We start from the raw sequence: 21,559 nt of genomic DNA, 5'->3' as shown, positions 1-21,559 counted from the left end.
TATTTGAAATAAAATATAAAAAAATTATGCAATCTCCAAAAGGCAATGTGTTAATAGCGTGTAAATTGTGAAAAATGCATATACATATAATAAATTAAATATCATATAGATATAGTATTTTTTCTAATATTTTTTAGTAGGTAGAGTAAACTTACCTGCCCCCTTTGAGGGGAGGAGCCGCGTCGAGAGCCACTACTTGACGACCTGTTGCTGGCATCTGCGACAAACACATTCACATGATGTGTAGATACAAGGAACTTTGCTTTTACATGGATTGGTTGGTTTTAAAGTATTATTTGTTGTTATAATATTATACAATTTCAAATATTATAGGTAGGTATCTACACTATACATTTCCGTTCGGGAATTATTCATATCTACACTCATTTTTAATTAAATTTTGATTGTTCCTTAAGTAAGCATCATCTTGATATATTTTAATACATGTTTTTTTTATTATGCACACTTGTTTGGAAACCAAGTCAGATCACCATTCCAACAATATCACTAACATATTAACAATAACCTCCTTTTTTAGTCTTTTAATAAAACAGTATGAAAAGATCATCTTCTCTTAGAATTTGAACCAATAAACACAATATTTGTCTCAGTCACTAAGCGATAAATATTAAGACGTTTTTAAGATAACGTTTTACTTATCACTAAGAAGTTTAATTAAAACAATAAAGGGTGAATTATCTTAACTTCAAATCTCGGCCTATTGAAACCAAAACCACCGTTTAAAATACAGTATACCTATAGACATGAATTTATGTGATGTTTATATAAGAAAATATAATAAGAAGAATAGATGAAAAACCTTTCAAGTGCGAGTCGGATACTAAATATATTAAATTAGAGAAAGCTAAGTGTCAATCAATAAGTTTTTTTTAATTCTCCATAAACATTTATGTAAGTTCATCAAATACATTAGCCTGAGATGCGCCACCACCTGCAGTTAGATACACCCTGTATTTTCTACGATACAATTGCTTCTACTGTAAATGACGGGAACGTTAGAATAAATAACACTGTCTAAAGCAAAATAAGCTTCAAAGAAGCTACCGTAGCTATCTTATGTATTGCCGGCCTGCGTTGGTTATACTTATTTATTGCTATTCTATAATTTTAATTATGTTTAGGTACATCGTACGTAATTCTTTTAAATTTTGAACTAACTCCCCGCGTGGTTAACAAATAAGTACCACGACGTTCAAAAGAAGAAAATAATAATTTGAGAAACTACTTGTTGCGTGTATTAATTTAACGTTAACGTTTGAGCTCAAAGAATTTGCCTTTTTTGTCAATTATAAAAGTATTAAGCTTGTTTAACAAGACATGATACATTTACTTGAAAAGGTGTTTCTTTTAAAAAAAATCTTTTTATTTAATTTAAGTTATAAATCTATTTTAATAAAAAAAAATATTAAATCAGCTTCACGCTTTCCCGGCACACAGTAGGGTTGCCAAAGGGAATCTAGTGTTAAGACACTCCGTTCCCCACTTTCCGCCGAATTCTGGAGGCATTGCATGTTAAGTGGCGGATCTCAACGCCGCGCTTTGCCTCGCCAACAGAGAGAAGAAATGGAAATATAAATCTTAATAAATATTTCATTTCCTCGACTGTGGATCGAACCCACAACCAGTTGCGTTTACAGTCACACTTTGTGCTCCTGCGTCACGATAGAGATTGATAGTTCCATTAATGGGAACAGAACTCATAACCCATGGTGTATACTGTTTGATATTTACTAATTGAGTTACAACGGTGTTATTAATTAATACATTTTGAAATTCAACACCGACCACAGTATAATGTGAATATGACCGTAGTACCCAGATAATGAGCGGTGGATGAAAATTGAAAATACTGAGTTAAAAAAAAATCTTCATTTATTATTTAATTTAAAAAAGGGACCATCTTAACGTAAAAGATAGTTTGAGTTCGATTCCCTTTCAGGACAATAAATTTACGGATTTACTATATTAACATAAATACGCGGCGTTGAACTCCACCACTCAACAAGCTATGTGTTTAATTTTGCTCCCTTCTCAGCCATCTCCGTCCTAAATTAAATTTAAATTCACTTATAAATGACAATAAAATTATTGTAAAAATATTTCTTCCACAAGTAGAAACAAGATTAGTGCATAACCAGGCGAGGACTCGATGAAGGCTATAAATCAATTACAGCTCACGTAGAGTGGAACGATTTGATAAGTTTTGCAACTTATCCATATCCAACTTGTAAACAACTCAGGGCCAACGTAGATTCTAGAAGGTTGTGATTTTACTATACTGCATAACGGCACTTGTTCAACGGAAAGACAGCAGGGTAGGCAGAGGGAACCTAGTGTTAAGACATTTCGTTCCCCATTTTCCCACGAATTTTGGGGGCATTGCATGTTGAGTGGTGGAACTCTACGCCACGCTTTCGCCTCGTCATCAGATCCTCGAGTGGGGATCGAACCCACAACCAGCCATTTTTACATTCACATACTTGCACCCTGCGTCACGACTGGCCTTAACTGGAAACGGAACTACTAATTTCGCTAGAATTTCCCCTTGCTTTCCAACAAGGCAAAGCGTTGAGTTTCACCACTTAGCACGCAATGCCTCCAAAATTCGTTTAGTGGAAAGTAGGAAACGAAATAATAGGAGCAGAGTGTCATAAAACTAGATTCCTGGGTTCCCTCTGCCTACCCTGCTATGTGTGGAATACAGCCTGTAGCTAAAAAAAGTAATTATATTGCAGATCCGTAGCAGTTGTTGTCATCGTAGCAGCGGCGTAGCGATTACTTTTACGTACACACTTTTTTACGTAGCGTAGGTAGTTATAAATATAATATGTAGTGATATATACTAAATAATATAGTTTATTAAATTTACTTAATATTAAGTATACAAAAATATAATTAGAAATATTTTTTAAATGATAAAATTTAAAACATAACGTTATAAGTACTAATTTAATATATTTTTTAAAATATTAAATATCTCACCTTCCCTCAATTCGCCTGCACCCACGCTGTTGCCCAACACGGGCATGCCCGCCATGCCGTCCGCTAACCAAGATGTTCCATCATTCTGCCATTACTGTTGACCAAAATTTATTTTGTTATTATTATTTTTATAAATTTCTCTTTTATTAAGGCTCTCAAATTCAAAAGAAATCTTGGTTTTTGGAAGGCTTACATAGGAATATCCCAACACTCCCATTCCCACTTTCAGCTTCATTTTTGAAACATGGTGTAGATTGAGTCCTTTAATTCTATACTTTGTCTTGTTACCAAAGCGAAAATGAATTAATTCATTCATCCGACGGTTCTGGGTTCGATTCCCACTCCGGAAAATTCGATTCCCACATGACGTTTACAGTCAGATACTGTTCTGATGCGCCATAATGGCCTTATTAATTTTATTTTCCAAAAAATTTTTTTTATAACTAAACATATTTAATAAGAAAAGATGATATGAAGTTGTGTCTCTTGGAAACAGCCTTAGCTTAATTAAGCTACAAATATTAAATCAAATTCAAAATACACTTTATTCAAACAGTCTTTTACGAGGACCTTTGGACCATGACGGTGGCATATGTTATTGCCACATCGATTATCACAAGGAAATTCTTTAACAGTTTTTCCAACTTTCCTTGTTAAAGCATCTTAAGGAGACTCGAAGACCTTTCTTTGTAATAAACAATGGTAACTAAGCGGTACTTTTCAACTGATAATTTTAAACATTTAGAATTATTAGAACATAGAACAGCGTGTGTACTTAAGAATTATGAAATAATACTGATGAAAACTAAAATTGATCTTTTTCTACCGACTTCAAAAAAGGAGGTTATAAGTTGTATGTATGTGATATTGTTGGAATTGGATAATACTTGAGTATCATAATATATGTAGGCTTTGAATTACGTGGCAAAATTATAAAAATCTACTTATGTATGTATGTCTATCCACAAGTTGCTCGGTAACTAAAAGTCACATTGAAAACATCCTTTTTTTATTGAAATTTTAGGTTCAGTAGTCATTTCTTTTCTGTCAATAGATATTTGAAGTTGGTATATTTATTAAATTATTTTTTATTTAAACATCATTAATTTCAATCACCGCTCACGAGACCGGAGCCCTGATGTACGTGACATCGAAAGATAAAAAAGGCGTTCAGTTCAGTACAGTAAATAGGACATTACATGAATATGACGACAGGTTAATCGATCTTGGATGATGTACTTGCTTTTTTCTTATCATTTACTAATTATTTTTAGCTGTAAACTAATAAATTGATTTTAATTAAATAATGAAGTACTTAAAAGGTCAGTCGTAGCACAATTTTAGAATTAGTTATTAAATTTTAAAAGCGATAAAAACTTATAATTATTGTATATCTAATTACTGTAAAAGTGACGGATGTGGATTCGATTCCCTTAAGACAACAGTGTACGTAGTATCTTAACAGAGACTAAGATGAAAACGCCCAAGAACAATTTTTTGATTATATGCATAAAGAAAAAAATAAACAAATAAAAGTGTAAAAAAGAAATGTATATATGCTGCACTACTATGCATTGTATCCTTCGCGCCCCAACACGTGATGTGTAAAGTTCCTTTGAAATGTTTCACCTTTACACAGAAAATATTCATTTTTTGTCCTGAAAAGTTTAAGATTCTTTGAGTTTTAGAATAGTTAGATATAAGCGGCGTTGAGTTTCTCCGCTTGTTACGAAGTAGTAGTGAGGAGCGGAGTGTATCTCCTAACTTTAGGTTCCCTTTGCCTAGCTTGCATGTAAGTGCAAGACTTATTAGTCATACTTCTTTTACCAAATTACGAATTTTCATTATAAGTGATTATTATTTTTCATATTTCAAGGTTGAATCGTGTGTTTATCTAAGTGTGGTATGCTACTTAAAAAATATTAAAAACATCTCGTACATTGTGATCCACAAATCGAACCGACTACCTACTTGCCAAAGAAAGCGCAAAACAAAAAAAAAATTTTGGCCTTAATATACTTTACGAGGTCACATTTACTTAACCTCCATTAAATGACTATCACATTAAAATTACCTTATTTTTATATTTGTTTGAAGGACTCCAATAACATTTTCGTGTGAATCTAGTGTTAGTTATAATAGGCGGTGATTTTGTGTGTAATTTAAAATAGTTTTCTTTCATTGTACCTCAAATTAGTTTTACTTTATTAACTTTACACCTAAGTTTCAAACAAATAAGTTAGAAAAGGACAGGTAATTATTATACAACGACTAAAAGGTATAATTTTATTTGTTTATCTTCTATTAATCTTTGAATTAACTCCTATTAGAATACATTGAATAATTTTTTTATTTTTTGTTTTTTTTTTTTATTTTCAAAAGTTATTCTGTTATTTTATAATTTGTAATCAGTTCAAATCTCGTAAAAGGTAAGTTCTCTTGTATTAAGGTTTCACTGCATATCCTGCAGAATGTTTTAGATTAAAAATCGACGAACGAGTGTAGCCGTAGGTAAAAGTTAGTTTTTGACCACGCGAGCGAAGCTGTAGGTAAAAGCTAGTTTTTGTCATATAATTTTTCCTGTCATTTGTCCATCCCATTGACTATCCCGTAGCAAACATTCATTTTTATAGCTCGAGCGTAGCGTTCGGTTTATGTGGACTCCATATGTGGCATTATGATCAATAAAATGACAACCATTATTTATTAATATCCAATTTATGACATATTATTTTTATATTAAAATAATGGTTCAGATGTCTTCTTAATGTAGGTACATAATATATCTATGAAAGAAGAATTAAAAGAAACATTACTGAATCTGGCTTAGATTGAGTCAGCCCTAGCGCAGCACAGCGTGTGACTGACTGTACACGAGACGGTTGTGGATTCGATTCCCACTTGGAGGAAGGAAAGGAGGAAGTTATTTTTATTTTAGTTCTGGTTACAGGACAAAACGCGGCATCAGGCTGCATTACTTACACAGAATGTCTCAAAAACAGGACAGAAAGTGGAAAACGAAGTGATTTAGCACTAGATTCTCACTTACTCATCCTACTCTCACTAAAACTTAAAAAGTACGTCGGTGTTTTATTTACATTGTAACCATATTGCATAAAATAAAATTGTAAGAATTTTTACATTGGATTTGAATCCATAATCAGCCGGTATGAGTTACTCACGTCCACTATGCAGTACGACAGTATCGATATCTAATAAATATAATAAATTCAATATTTCAATACATTTTATACAATATCGGATAGCATATCAATATCAAAGTAAACAAACAACATCAAACAAAATACAAAATATTTTCAATTATTTTTTAGTAACACGCACACAAGAGCTGACATTGAAATTAATTTTCATTGGAAATCCGAATAAATCAATACACCGAAGTATATTTCACATGAGCTTATCCATTGCATATGAGTATCGGATTACTTGGTGCCTGCGCCTTGTTTTGACCAGACAATTATTATTCATATATAATAATACTATTGCTTTTTGTTTTTGATGAACGATGATGATGGACATGAAATGTGATGGAAAATGAAATAATTATTTCTTGATGTTCTTTCATAATAATTTTGTGCCGAAATTATGTTGTGTTAGTCGTTCCCCGCAACTTTGTTTACGTAATTTTTAAGATGTAAAATGAAAAATTATTTTATTTCTCGTTCCCGCTGGAACCCTACACTTCCCAGGAATCTATAATTAAATTTCAGCATTCTACGTCGCATAATTTCGGAAATAACAAAATGGGAATTTGCAAAAAACGTAATTTTCGAAGACAAAATTGCGGGCTTCAGCTTGTATAAATATATATTTCTTAGTTACATCATAATTATAAAATCGCTTCTTTCTTAGTTCGCCGTGACAAAGAACCACAAGCGCGGGACAGGTAGCTCTACAATTGTGGGCACGACTCCTATTCAGGGGATCAAAAACTTAATGTTTTAAGTTCATCATTGTGGTTTTTCTAAAAAAACTAAAATTCTTAAGTAATGTGTTATAAAAACAACACACCTATATACATATTTCTATAATATAATACGTACGAAATATTAACTTCTCATCATCGTGTTTAAGGTTGAGATGGGATAATTTGACAGATATCAAGCTAGGTTATCAGAGGTGCCACGAAAATGCCCACTTCGCGGGGGGTGAGAGCCCATTCAGCCTACTCGGTACTCGTACTACAGAATGTTTGTAAATTAATCATTTGTGAACCGAGTGAGACTGTACCATATATCCAACAGATATGGTTTTGTAATTTAATTTAGGTTTTTTATTTTAAACAGCAAAAAAACAATAGAATGGCCCAAAATTATTGCATAAAATGGACAAAACATATTAGAATCTATAAAAAAATAAAAAAACAAAATCCCGACGGCATAACACTAAAGAGAAAATAAACAAGCCCAGTAGTTCATTAGTATTAAAAGTCGTCGGCTGGTTGAAATCCTCGTATTGAGCTCAAGAATTTGATACCCATATTGTGGTATTTGAAACATCATTTTTTTCTTCACTAAGTCCAATGGCGTCCCACAGCAGCCATTATTTTTTTTAACGTCACCCATCCAAGAACTACACTTAAACTACGCTGCTAAAACCGTAAAAAATAAAAGAAAATCCTCAATTTTGTAAAGCCGTTCAGCGGTTCTGGAGATATGAGGTAATAAAGAATATTACGTACATACAAGATACGCCTGAAAAACATAACCCTTCCTTAGCAGTCGGGAAAAACATCGTATCATAAGCGCAGTTTTTAAAAGCTAACACGTCAAATTCCCCATTTAGCAACTTAGTATTCGGGCTATCTCTGACGCGCGTCGTGCCTAACGTACCGAGGTGATGATTTACTACGTGTGCATCCGATAAGTGAAACGTCCGAAATTGGACGGTCTAGCACTAGGGGTGGATTTTGACTTGCATTTTCTATTTTAGTGAATTAAATTTTAAAGAAATTATGAATGTTACTGAAATTATACTATATTATACTTACTACAATAGTAAGGTCGGTGTTGAGTTTTGCCATGTTCGATTTTCTTTTGGAAATTGTTTATTTTAGTTTCCATGTTCTGGTAACAAGATAAAACGCGGCGTTGATGTATCGAAAATTTTGTGAATTTGGGGAGCGGAGTGTCTTAACACTACGTTCTCTCTGCTCTATGCGAGATACGGCGTGAAGATAAAACAATTAAAACAATATGATACTTAATCATTCTCAGTTTATAAGAAATCGCTATTTGGTCTCAAATATATTCTAAAGTTCATATGTAGCGATGCACTAATTAACTAATGCATTCAAAGTGAACGTTCGTTTAATTAAAGGTTTACTCTTCATTGCCCTCAGTTCAGACACATTACAAAATATACTAGAATTAGAATATTTATATATAGTAGGTACTTAATGGAATCAAAATTCAAGAAAGGACATTGTGGCATCGCGCGACTGTAAACGTGGTTGTTATGAGTTTGATTCCCACTCAGAGAAATAAATTGATGTCGTTTTCTTACCATAGTAACAAGACAAAGCGTATCGTTGAGTTCCGCCTCTTAACACGCAATATCTGAAAATTGGGCGCAAAATGGAAAGCGGAATTTTAACACCAGGATCCATATATCTACACTGCTGTATGGGATACAGCATGAAGCTAAAATAAATTAAGATAAAAAATTGCTTATCAATGGCCAAATTGATATTAAATAAGGATGCCTCTGAAGATAGATCTCAAACTGAGAGTGGTTTTAAATATGGAACATAGTGATGTACAAAACAAAATCCACAAGCAATTAAATTAAATCAACTTCAAATTTTTGTCAATTACCTACTTTTTTATTTATGACAAATACTTATATTAAAATATTAGCATTTTATTTTATTAAATAACAAAAAGCATTTAGATAGAGCAAGTAGTAATTTAAATATTTTTATTTATTCCATAAAGCTAGCGGTCCTTGCGAATGCGGTTTCACTCAGCTTTGTGCGGGCGTTTACCTCGTTTTTATTAAACTATAGTTCTGTTTTGCGCTCATACAAAATATCAACTGATCTGTAATACTATGTTTTGTTATTACTATTAAAAACGACTTTAGGTTACATACTATAGAAAATAAAATAAAATATATAATAACGATAAAATATTCAACATACTGGTACCTAATACCTATGAGCCAAAGGTATAAACGTCTCGATATCACATCGGAAGCGTCTTGCTGTTGCCAAACGACCACGCCTTATCTCCTAAACCGCTTTGCTTAACTAATGCTTACAAAGATTAGGTTCTAGTGTTTAGGTTTGGTCAGCTATGTCGGACATGTTATATTTAAGCATTTGTTACAAATGAAACCCTTATAGGATCGTTTTCTTGTCTGTCTGTCAATGTATCTCCAGATCGCGTAGAGGTATCAAGCTGACATAAATTTTAAATTTTTAAGTCTACGGCAGAAAAAAATGAGCTTCTAAGGACCTTATAAGAATAAATATTACTTTTCAAAATAAAAATTAATATAAAAAATATAATTGAAAATATAAAAACACACTCTGCCAATGGAGGGACAAGGGTCCAAGCCATCGGTAGCTAGCTTTAGAGAGAGGAACCTCCTCAGCCTAGTAAAACTGTCTTCTGCTTCCGGTTTTTGATCCAAGAGCTATGCGATAATCTCTTAAGATGTTGGTTGGCTCTATGGAATCTACCAAGCTCCCTAGAAGATGGAAGAGCCATATAGCTATGCAATCAGAAGTAGTAAGTAGTACAGGCCTACGCATATCCACGTCAATTTGCAAAAAGAAAATGAAATTTATGTGATTATTAGAGGTGATAGATACCAAAATCTCCACGAAGTACATAAATCTCAAGTGACTAATAAAAAACTTCAAATTATTTACATGAATAACAAAATTTAATTGTAAAGAAAAACAAAATCAAATTCACATGTCATTTTACGATAAAGTTATTATAAATGAGGATAGTGTTGGTATATTGCCGTTCCCACCCCCACCTTGCCCTGACCTAGTGTACCCTTGACACCTAACTCTGTTAATACCCTCAGTAATCGTCATAATGATAAATCAACCCCCGTCCTTCGAAAAGGAAATTTAACTTTACGGACTGAATGCTACTACCGGTATATTGTAAACTAGAGTTACCCTGCATTTTTGTTTGATGGTAAACCGTCTTTTATATTTTCTTGATGTCGATACGTTTTCTTTTTATTTAGGTAGAGGAAAGAGTGTCTGAACTCTACGTTTTTTTCTATCTATGCTACTAACTGCATGAAGAAAAAAAAATATTGTTCATATCTTATGTTAGACGTCACAGCCTTGAGCCATCTCACATTGTCTAATATAGTTAGCGTCATTACTTACGAGTTACGACAGTATTAATTAATGGAGGCCTAAGTGTTCCTGTATAGTCTTTTAATATTTTTTAATATTTTCAAATTTGAAAGATCTTTTCTTAATTTAAAATAGAAAAGTAATTACAATTAATTAAAAATAATAATGGTTAAAAAATCGAAATCTCGAACAGAGAACAAAATAAATAATAAGTATTTGGATTTTTTCCACATAAATAGCAGATAAGACGGCGGGGACCAAGTGTGATAAGGAACTCCTTACTTTCTGCTCAATTTTTTATAATTTTTAAACAGTTTGTGGGGAGTGACCGAACTCAACGCTACGATTTGTGACTACAGCGGGACAATGAAAAGTTATTAATTCCCCAGAGTGAGAATCGAATCTACAACCATTGTGATTGAAATTAGACGCTTTTTCACTGCACGACAACTAACATAGAAAGAAACGACAATAACCGGTAACCGACATCTTAACAATTTACAAAATACTAATAAATAAAGTGAGAAACTTTACTTTAAATTAAAACGGAATGCCGTTGTCTGAAAAATATCTTTAAGGATAGCTCATTAAGCAAGACTTCAGCCTCAGTTCCATTGTTTACAAGCGATCTGAGCGCAGATAGTCGGCGGTGGAAACCTGTGAGTTATGGCCTTTACTCGATTATTCTAATGTCGAAAGTTACATCTTCACTTAAGAAATTGAAAAGCTTAATTCTTTTAGGTTTTAAGTTAAATTATACAGAGGGATAGAATTGAGGCCAATCGTAGCGCAGGGGTACAAGCGTATGACTGTAAATGCGACAGGTTGTTGATTCCATTCCCACTCCAGGAAATGAAATATTTATATAATATTTTAATTTTGTCACTCTGGTGTCGAAACGGAGTATCCTAACACTAGGTTCCCTGTGCCAGCAGTTGGTGGTTCCATCCATCCATCAGCCTTCAACATTCACTGCTAGGCATAGGCCTCCCTTAATTTTCGCCACTCTGTCCGGTCCTGCGCCCTTTGAATCCAGCGGATTCCCGCTGTCTTCTAAAGGTCGTCGGTCCACCTGGTTGGAGGGCGGCCTGTGCTTCTTTTGCCGAGACGGGGTCGCCATTCGAGGACCTTTCTTCCCCATCGGTTGTCGGCCCTCCTGACAATATGGCCTGCCCATTGCCACTTCAGCTTGCAGATTTTGAGTTGGTGGTTAGGTATTTATTTATTTATTTATTTATATATACTTTATTGCACAAAATTACAAAAAAACAATGTACAAAAGGCGGGCTTAACGCTAAAAGCATTCTCTCCCAGCCGACCTTGTCATGTGGGATAATAAGTATGCAGGTGTGCAGAAGTAAAATATACATACATATACATACATACACATCCAATAAATATATAAATATACATATAATAAATAGTTATACATATAATATATAATTATAATAAAATATTACGGATATTATAAATAAAAGAAATAAAAAAAAAATACATAAAAATATAAACCATATAATAATATAGCATACCATATATACTCCAATATATACAATTAATTAAATAGATGAATATTATATATTTATGTTATTTTTAAAAAAATACTCTTTTACCCGGCGCTTGAATACCTCACGAGAGGGAGCTTTTCTTATGGGCTCGGGTAGCTCATTCCATAGCCTGACACCGGCGACCGCAAAGGAGTCAGACATGAACCCTGACGTATGCCGGGATGTGGACAGCATAAAATTGGATTGGGAACGTAATGATCTATCGTGGAAAGAGGAAAGGAAGGAAAAATCAGAAGATAGATAAGTGGGAGACTGAGGATTGAAGAGGATGGAGTAAAGTAAACAAAGGACTCTAGACTTCCTGCGATCAGCCACAGAAAGCCAGCCAAGCTGCCTCCTATAAGATGATATACGGTCATACTTGCGGAGGTAATAAATAAAGCGTATACAAGTGTATTATGTAGTGGTATTGCTAAATTGAAATTGTCAGGCATTCAAGTTTGAGTTAGTCTCATTTGACTACGCAGGTGAAAGGCAGTGCTTCTAATATTCTTGCAGTCTGATAAGAGATAACGAAACTTCCATTACTTTGTATGTCTTAAATTCGATGAAAAGTGATTTACAAAATAATTCACCATTCACTCTACAAAAATAAAGAGCAAGAAACGTTTCTCCATTCAACGTGACACTGGCGAAGTGATTTTGTGCTCAACTGGCACCCTCGAACGCCATATTAGAAAGAACAGAACAGAACAGAGCAAGAAACGTAAAGATAATAAAAATAATATGACATTTATTCTGTAGTCTGTACTGCATATCAACTATTGCATAAATTAATTAGAATCCAATTATCGCTTCTGTTAGCTAATTGTATGCGATGTTCACACCCTTTTCAATTGTACCACATCAAACGGTCTCTAGAGGATAGATATTAATTTATTAGGATGTATGTAACTTGATCATAATTTTAATATTTTTTCACGATTAAAAAAATATCGCCATCACGCTATATCCCGCACACAGCAGGGTAGAGGGGGCCTAGTGTTAAGACACTCCGTTCCCCACTTTCTGCCGAATTTTTGACCCTGCGCCACGAATGGCCTCTTTTTTTGTGTAGACCAGGGTATACAAAGACGCCTAGTGTTAATACTTCTCCAATTTCAGTCCGAATTTGAGACATTTCGTGTTGAGTGGCAAAGTTCAATTCCGCATCTTGTTAGAATACAGAAATAATTAATTACCCCAAGCCGACATTACACCCTCGCACCTACAGCCAGACGCTGCTCCACTGCGTCACAATGGTTTCGAATTAATTTAATATTAAGCATTATTTTTCCAATGATAATATTTCGTCTACAATATGTCAATCATTGCAGCAATGATGTCGACATATGATTGTCATCCAGGGTACTCAATCAATTTTAATTCAACCACTAAACTTTGACGTGAGAATCGTTGATTTTACATTTATACTTTGCTTATGAGGTCCATTTAGATTCTTTCTATTATTAATTTTAAAATAACGCGATTTTTTTTATTGCAGTATTTTTAAAAACTAAGAGAGATCGCACACTATTTATACAATATAATATTTTTTTAACCTTCGTGCCATATCTCGCGTATTGCAGGCTAAGCAGAGGGAATCTAGGAGTGGTAAGACACTCCGTTCCCATTAAGACTCTCCCATTGCTCACTATTATATTATTTTTTCATATTTTTTAATCGTTTAACTATAAGAAGGACATTTTTTATTGTATTAAATAAATGTATAAAGAAAAGATCAAAACAGACAGGTGGGCCCAACCAAAGAGATGCCTCTTTAAAAAAAAACATGCTTACTTACCTACATACCTACTTAAAATAGAGAACCTGCTTGTACAAATTCTTTTTCTTAAATATATCTTTTATTTAACTATTAAGATATTTTTTGTTACAAGCAAGACCCCAATTAGAGAGGGATCGTGGGCGAAGATCCGCTTTATTTGTAGAACTTTTTTATTATTTTGGCCTTTTAAAAGGTGTATTTTCTCTTGAATATGTTAACAACATGTCATATTTTTCTAATAACTGTATAAGACAGGAGCAACATAAACGAGTGCGCGGAAATTAGAAACACGACGGATATTAGGATTCTAAACTGATTTTATTGCTTAGTATGTTATTAACTTATTTATTTCGGTCCTTTGAGAAGCTGTAGGGTACAAGATTTCATGTCTTACAAAAAAAGTAAATTAAAAAATTAGACACGATAGTTTTCAATTTTTTTTGCAATAGATGGGCTATAGATTTAAAAGCTTTTTTCCACGTAGCTGAGTGGACAGAAAGGAGTTTAATATGTATAATAAGTCACCGCTTTCTCTACTTTCAGCACATTTTTAGAAACATGGCGGATTTCAATGCCGCCCTTCATTTCCACCAGAGCGTGGAAATGAAAAGATATATATAGAAACGTTCCCCCGAGTTGGACTGGAACCTAAAACCTTCGCGTGTATAGTTAAACACTTTGCCACTTCGCCATAGGGGCTTTAAAACATTTTTTAAAAATGCAATAATTAATTGTAAGTTTGCCAATCAAAATATGCATACAATTTCAAACCAGTTATAAATAAATCAAACCAGTTGTAAATTAATTACAATGTAAATGAAGGTATTGGACAAATCTGATATTCCCGTGAAACAAAAAAAAATCTACTTTTACTGTTTAATTAAAGATTCAATATCCTGAACCTGATTGCACTTAAAAAGTCAAATAATGTCCTCAAACAGTTTTATTATTTGAATGTTAAATTCATAGGGTCGCCCTCATAGGGCAAACTCTATAAGAGAGGCTTTATGGTACATTTATTATAAATTTAAACATTTTTTAAGCTGTATGTATATGGGTTAGGCACAGGGAACCTCTGGCTCCACGGGAGTAGTCATAAAAAATGTAGCAAAAAGATGCATAAATCTTTTGATTCCATTGATATAGAAGCTTTATATTTTAAGTAGATTTAAATATTTGATATTAATTTCAACTTGATCCACGCAATCTCGATATAGATATTTTTAACAGACGCACAGACGGACAACAAAGTAATCCTATAAGAATTCCGTTTTTACTTTTTGAAGAATTACAGAACCCTAAAAATTAAATCTGTCCAATTTCATAAATCTATAATAAACTTATCTAAGCTAATGGAGTCCAAGTGCATTCTTATTGAAATTTGAAGTTGCTTTTCTTATTTCATGATATAACAAGGTAAAATTGTATAGAAGTAATATTGTAGACCTCCTTGAGTAAGTTTAATTTTCTCAGTTAAGCTTCAACTCGTTGTCTTATTCAATGTTTACTTTACAGAGTTTTGGCCTTGAGGATAGTATTTACTTCAATGAGATAGTGGTATATTGCAGGTATCAGTTTGTTTATCTTTTTATTTTCTCTAAGTTATTTTCTTAATTTTTTTTTCAAATAATTTTCGGCTTCATATAATTTTCCATCGATTTACTAAAGTAAAATATGAGAAGCCTCAAATATGAGAAGAACCGGCGAAAGAAATTCGATGAGCTTTTTTTTAAATTACAAATTTACAGATCATCAATTATTTACACGTTATTTTAATTTCAAATTTTTTTTTTTTTCAGAAGGACTTACTATATTTTCTATAATGTTGCTATATAATATATTTTTTAATTTAAAACTATAGCTAAATGGTACTGCCCGACATCAATGTCCCAATATATTGTAATAACAAAAACTTCAACTAACTATAAAAGAATTCTATCAATTCAACTAACTAAATAAAATTTTACACCCAGTTCCTGATCTGGATTCATTTATCAGACGTCAGCATGTCTCGAACTTACATGTTTCATTCATACTAAAAAGCACCTATGTCTGAGAGTGTATGATGAGGAGCAGGCTATCTTTAGGTTTATACGAGTATTGCCATTTAGTAGATGAATTTGAGTTACTAAAATCCATGTTAATGAAATTTAGAATATAATTATATTAAGCAAAGTAAATTAATATAAGTAAGTAATACCGGCATATTATAATAAAGTCCTTTCAAGGTATTATGTTGTGTATAACTCTTCGTTTATAGTTTTTTTTACGTTTTTATGTTTTTATAAATATTTTCTTTCATTGTAGGCTATCTAGAACTATAGCTATTAGAAGTTTGAAATATGATGAGGATTATGATTTTTATATTGACATTATGTGGAGATTGAGGGAACCTAGGAACCTGATGTTGAGATAATTTTTTCGCATTAGGATTCGACGGAAAGTGGAAAAGATAGTGCCTTTCCACTTTCCGCCGAATTCTGGACTCACTGCGTGTTAAATGGTGGAACCCAACGCCCCGCAAATATTTCACGATTGGGAATCGACGACAGTCGCACGCTCGTGCCCCTGCGCTACGATAGGTTAACTGCCCCGTTAACTTACCTGAAACTATTCATTTATATACACTTTTAGTAAATGTGAAATTTATATTACCGTATTAGTTGACATAAATGTGATTACGCCATATAATTACACGATAATATATTTATTAGACCTACACCACCCACGCAGTCACATATTGACCTTTAATACTAATTAATCATGTTTTAATGTTATTTTCACTCATTTTCTAGATTTCAAAGGAAAAAAATGTCAAAGTCGCTGTACAATTTTTTTCGTGCCCCTAAGAAGGTGGAATTAGTGTAACGAATTTTTTTAGCATTCCATGGAATTTAACTTGTGATTGCGCGTGGTGTTACAAGGAGAACACTCAGAACAGTACCTCAGGTACCTTAGGTACCTAGCACCTACCTACCACTTGCAACCTAAGTGTAAGCTTAAGGTGCCACTTTAAAATACGCCGTAACGCTCACTTCCGCTGTCCAAGATCCTCACTCTACTTAATCAAATCGCATTCGTTCTACTAGCACTGCTTATCATGTTATTTTACGCAGGTATGAAGTGGGAGACTATTGTTAAGATCTCAAAAATTCGCTGAAAAGTTGGGAGTGGTCTCCACTTTTCAGAGCGAGGAAATGAAAATATTAATCCTATATCTTATAAAACAAAGTCGCTTTTCGTGTCTGTCTGTTGTTTCTAACTCTTCTTCTTCTAAACCACCCAACGGATTTTGATGCGGTCTTCACCATTAAGTCTGGTGTCTTTCGTAGAAGGTTTATATATAGTTTATTATTTGTACATTCTTATGTAAATTAACATAAATACGATAAATGTGTATAAAGTCCTACCCGTTGAGACACTTTCGCGCATGCGCTGCTCTAATGGTAAGTACTACATGAAAAAAATGTACTGGAGTATTGTTCCTCTTAATAAGATCTACAAGAAGATAAAATTTGCTTTTTAAAATATTTCGAAATTGCGAATAGTTTTACAGAAAAACGCATTTAATTGTTGACACATCCCGCCGTTGACACATCAGCTGTATGTTACTCAAGTTTCACTTATCCCTTACTCTCAGCATATAAATAAGTACATTAGTTACGTTGGCCATTTAATGTAGACCAAGACTGTCTTTTACTGTTTTTCATTTTTAATAAGTACTTTAGAAGTTATTACAATATCAAAAAAATCCTTGCTGCGAAACGGCTCGCCACTCGCCAGGCGTACACCTCGGCCGCCTTACACGCGTCGGTGGTTCAGTGGTAGAATGCTCGCCTGCCACGCGGGCAGTCCGGGTTCGATTCCCGGCCCATGCATTCCATTTAATTTTCCTCACAGGCAGCCACGTGGTGCTTGCTTTTCATCAGGGACAGAATTCCCCTTCAGCATTAACCACAAGCTCGAAAAAAAAACCCACCTGCCTCTATAGCAACGAAGATTTAGTTAGATGCGTTTGCACGTATTGGATAATTGGAGTTGAATGTATTATTTAAGCGCAATATATTTGGTTTCACATTTTTTGTAGTAGTTATTAGTAGGTAGGTTTTTGTGTATAAATTCTTCCGTTTAAAAATAGTCATTTAACTATCTAAAAATAGTCATTGAAATATATTTTAATAAGTACTTGAAAAGATTAGTAGCACAGATTTAAAATTACGGTACCTACTAAAAAATCCTTGCTGTGTAAAACAATTGGAAAATCCTTATTGAAACTACAAAAATGCGGGTTGCATTAGGGTTTAATTAATTTTCACATTATCTTAAATGCTTTGCAAACATACATTACATGATTAATCCAGTAGTTAAAGCGGGCGAAGCCGCAAAAGGGTCGCTAGTAAATAATAATTCATTCCCCCGAATGCAAATTGAACCTACAGCCGTTCCGCTTATAGTCACACGTCTAAGCCACTACGGCGCAGTTATACTAATTAGGCTTACTTTATATTTTAAACATATCATAAAAGTATAGAAACAGGATACACTAACTAACACATATTAACAGGAAACTCCTACGCGTCGTTTTTTGTTTCAAAAAATCGCCCACATATACCTGTTAGCTACATAATTATTAAGTGGAAAACTTTATTAGCTTATATTTTATGGATTAATTATGTTAAAATACTGTTAACATTTTTTAATTTTTATTCCCTTACTAAGGATAGAAAATTGTTTTGAGAACTGTATAAAAGTATAATGTAAAAAGTGACTGCTAATTTTTAGTTTTATATATTTACTAAAATATATTATAATGCCATAGTTCGTTAAACAGAAAGAAATCGTTATTCATTAGTTATTATATGATTTAAGGCAATGGTTGAAACTTAAAAGTTCACAATCGACATGGAAAAAAGTTAACTTACAATTAAGGCATATTCACGTTGTATCCTATTACCCTGCTATAGCAGGGTAGACAGAAAAAACCTAATACATTATGTTCTTCATTTTCCGTCCAAATTCGAATTCCAACTGGTGGATTTCAACACCGCGCTTTGTCTTACTAAAGCGGGGAAGTGAAAAATTAATTCATTATTGATTTCCTTCTTTTAAGAATTATAAAAGCGAATTAAAGCAATTCACATGAGAAAGGTAACCGAGATTTAAGAGCTAGTTTCGAAAAATTTCGATATGTTGAGACAAATAAAGAGACGATACGAGATATAATACATTTCATGCATTAAAAATAATCCTACCAAAAACTCTTCCATGTAAAAAAAGAAGCTATCGGATCTTATGTAGAGACAGATTTCTAATTCTATAAAGCCTTGCTTTACAAGCTCTTTAATCAAATAGTGTGGATTGGTCGTTTCCGTTACTATAAGGAATATTAATTATAATATTCCTTATAGTGACTGAAAAACGGAATATTAATTATAATATTCCTTATAGTGACGGAAAAACAAGAAAAAATGTAATTGGACAACATACAGACATAGAAAAATATCAAACTCATCGTATAAAAGGTAGGTATTTATTATAGTTCCTGGAAACGAAGCTGCAAGCGGTTACTAGTTAATACTCACTAAAGATAGATCTTAGTTTAACGTGAAGTACCACATTTGCAATTTAAAACGTTAATACAGTCGTCGTTCCTTTTAAATCTTATTTGGGTATCTTTAATTATTCATGCTCCTGGCGGGATATTGAGTAATCTTACTATTTTTTCAGAAGCTAATTGTTACAACAAAAGGTGAGGCATTAGCATAATCCTTCAAGTAAAAGCAAACCACAAAATCCAATTGTTTATTATAAAAAGCTTGAAAAATACAATCTTGGGGTGAAAAAAGTTTTTTGTGTACATTTAATTTAAAGGCATCGCTGCGCAGTGAAAATTACGCGTCTTACTGTAGTCGCGATAGTTGGGAGTTCGATTCTCACTCACTCACCTATATTTAACTATATTCAAATAATACATAATTATATGTATAGTTTTTATATCATGTTATAGACGTTTTAAAGGGAAAAAATCTTTTTTTAATTCAGAACGATGAAGTCAAACCGCAAAAGTTCACTCGCCTTGAAGCGGTTTTTCTTCAGTTTAATGAGCTTTTGGCAATAACCCATAACCTTTACAGCGTAGTTTTTGTACGTATTTTGCTTATTTGTAACGGCAAACTAGGCAATTATTTGTATAGGTATGCTTATAAAATATAATCCACTATTATTTTTAAGTATTATTTTCTTAAATAAATTTAACTTAAAAAAATTATAGCTGCGCCACATTTGATGTTTTCTTGTTCTTCGTTGTCATCAGGACAAAGTTTGTTGAAAAAAAAAATGAAAATTAGTTATTAGTAAGCAAGTTTTGACTAAAATGTCGAATGAAATATTTTATATTTTCATTTCCTCGCTCTGATAACGTCTGGTAAAGTGCGGCGTTGAGTTGGGACACTCAACACAATGTCTCATATATGAGCAAAAAGTGTTAAAAAGAATATCGAAAAGGGTCTTGACACTAGGTTCCTTCTTTTGCCTTCTAATGCCTAAAGCTACAAAAAATATTTTCGAGTGCGAGTTGGAAGATTTCAAAGATTTGATTCATTTTGTATATTGCATTCATTTATTAAATGTAAATAAATAACCCAAGATTTAATACTCGTATGTACTCTATTTATTAATTTATTTATTTTATTTTCTTTAATTTATGTTTGTATTAAAATAAAATACAATCTTCAATACATCTTCATGTATTAATTGCAATGGCTTAAAGTAATTAAAAACACTAGAAGTGATCTAAGACTTGATTGTCTCTATTGCATTATATAGAAACCAAATGCCACTGCGCAATATACGATACATAGTAAACAATAGAATAGTAACAACCTGTATATGAAATATTTACTTAAAATCTATAATATTATTATTTTTTTAATTATGTAGGTAGTATATAATTTGTCTGTGAATTCAATAATTTCAAAGTTTTAAGAAGTTACAAAAGTTTCCACTAATGAGATCTTTTAGATCTCTTTAGAATAGTCCTATTTTGTACGTATAACAATTTTTTATTATAATATTTGAAATTACCAAATAAATTTTAAATTATATCATTATCCAAAAAAAAATAATAAATAAAATTACACAAATAATCTTAATTAAACATTCAAAACTTACCTCTAATCATTGATCTCGTACAATTATAGAATTAATTTAATTTATTAATGTTTAGTCCAGTATATAATTATAATTATTTATCACTTATATCTTCGTAGAAGTTTCAGGAGGGAGGCGCGAGCGTGCGTCCTGAAAGAGGCATAGCACGCGACTGAGGGATGTGTGGACAGTGGAAATGATCCTAGATGCTATTCAATGTCAGCCATTGCGCTCAAAGTTTTGAGAAAATAAACTTTTTTATTCCTATTTATGTTATTTTTACTTTTTATAATACTAGTGGCCCGCCCGCGGATTCGCCTGCGTGAACTACGTTATTATTAATTTCTGTCTCCATGAGTACCTACGTCCTATAAGTGACGCCCATGCAAAATTTGAGACTCCTAGCATTTGTAGTAACGAAGTTTCATACAAACTTTCGACCCCAAAAACAACCCCTTAGAAGTCGAATATTGCAAATTCCCGTCTTAGCGTGCACCTACGTCCTATAAGTAACTCCTATGCAAAATTTGAGATTCCTAGCACTTGTAGTTTCTGAGATTTCGTGATGAGTGAGTAACCTTTCGATTTTATATATATAGATTAATTTCATCTTATTGATACCTTTGCTATAATAGGTATACCGATATTATAATGCAAGAAGTGAAAAGGAAACAGTGAAAGACTTCCAATTAAAATACTTAAAAAAATATTCTATAAAGTAATTTAAGG

At 32.8% G+C, this 21,559-nt stretch overlaps 1 protein-coding gene across 1 annotated transcript in view; it reads right to left on the bottom strand.

Annotated features, from left to right (window-relative positions):
* Window positions 1–20,987, bottom strand: part of LOC146533498 (sodium-dependent noradrenaline transporter-like) — a 32,033-nt gene extending 11,046 nt beyond the window's left edge. Inside the window, exons 1-3 of the mRNA XM_085194612.1 lie at window positions 20,852–20,987; window positions 3,004–3,097; window positions 156–217 (exon numbers count right to left, since the gene is read on the bottom strand). Of these exons, the coding sequence (XP_085050738.1) occupies window positions 156–217; window positions 3,004–3,058 (117 nt within the window). The 5' untranslated portion in view covers window positions 3,059–3,097; window positions 20,852–20,987. The remainder of the gene's footprint in view (window positions 1–155; window positions 218–3,003; window positions 3,098–20,851) is intronic.
* Window positions 20,988–21,559: the final 572 nt, after the last annotated feature.

Source organism: Heliconius melpomene, chromosome 12 (assembly GCF_056956725.1).
Source record: "Heliconius melpomene rosina isolate 202511_hmr_F chromosome 12, ASM5695672v1, whole genome shotgun sequence".
Taxonomy (NCBI): domain Eukaryota; kingdom Metazoa; phylum Arthropoda; class Insecta; order Lepidoptera; family Nymphalidae; genus Heliconius; species Heliconius melpomene.
This window is presented reverse-complemented; position numbering and strand designations above follow the sequence as displayed.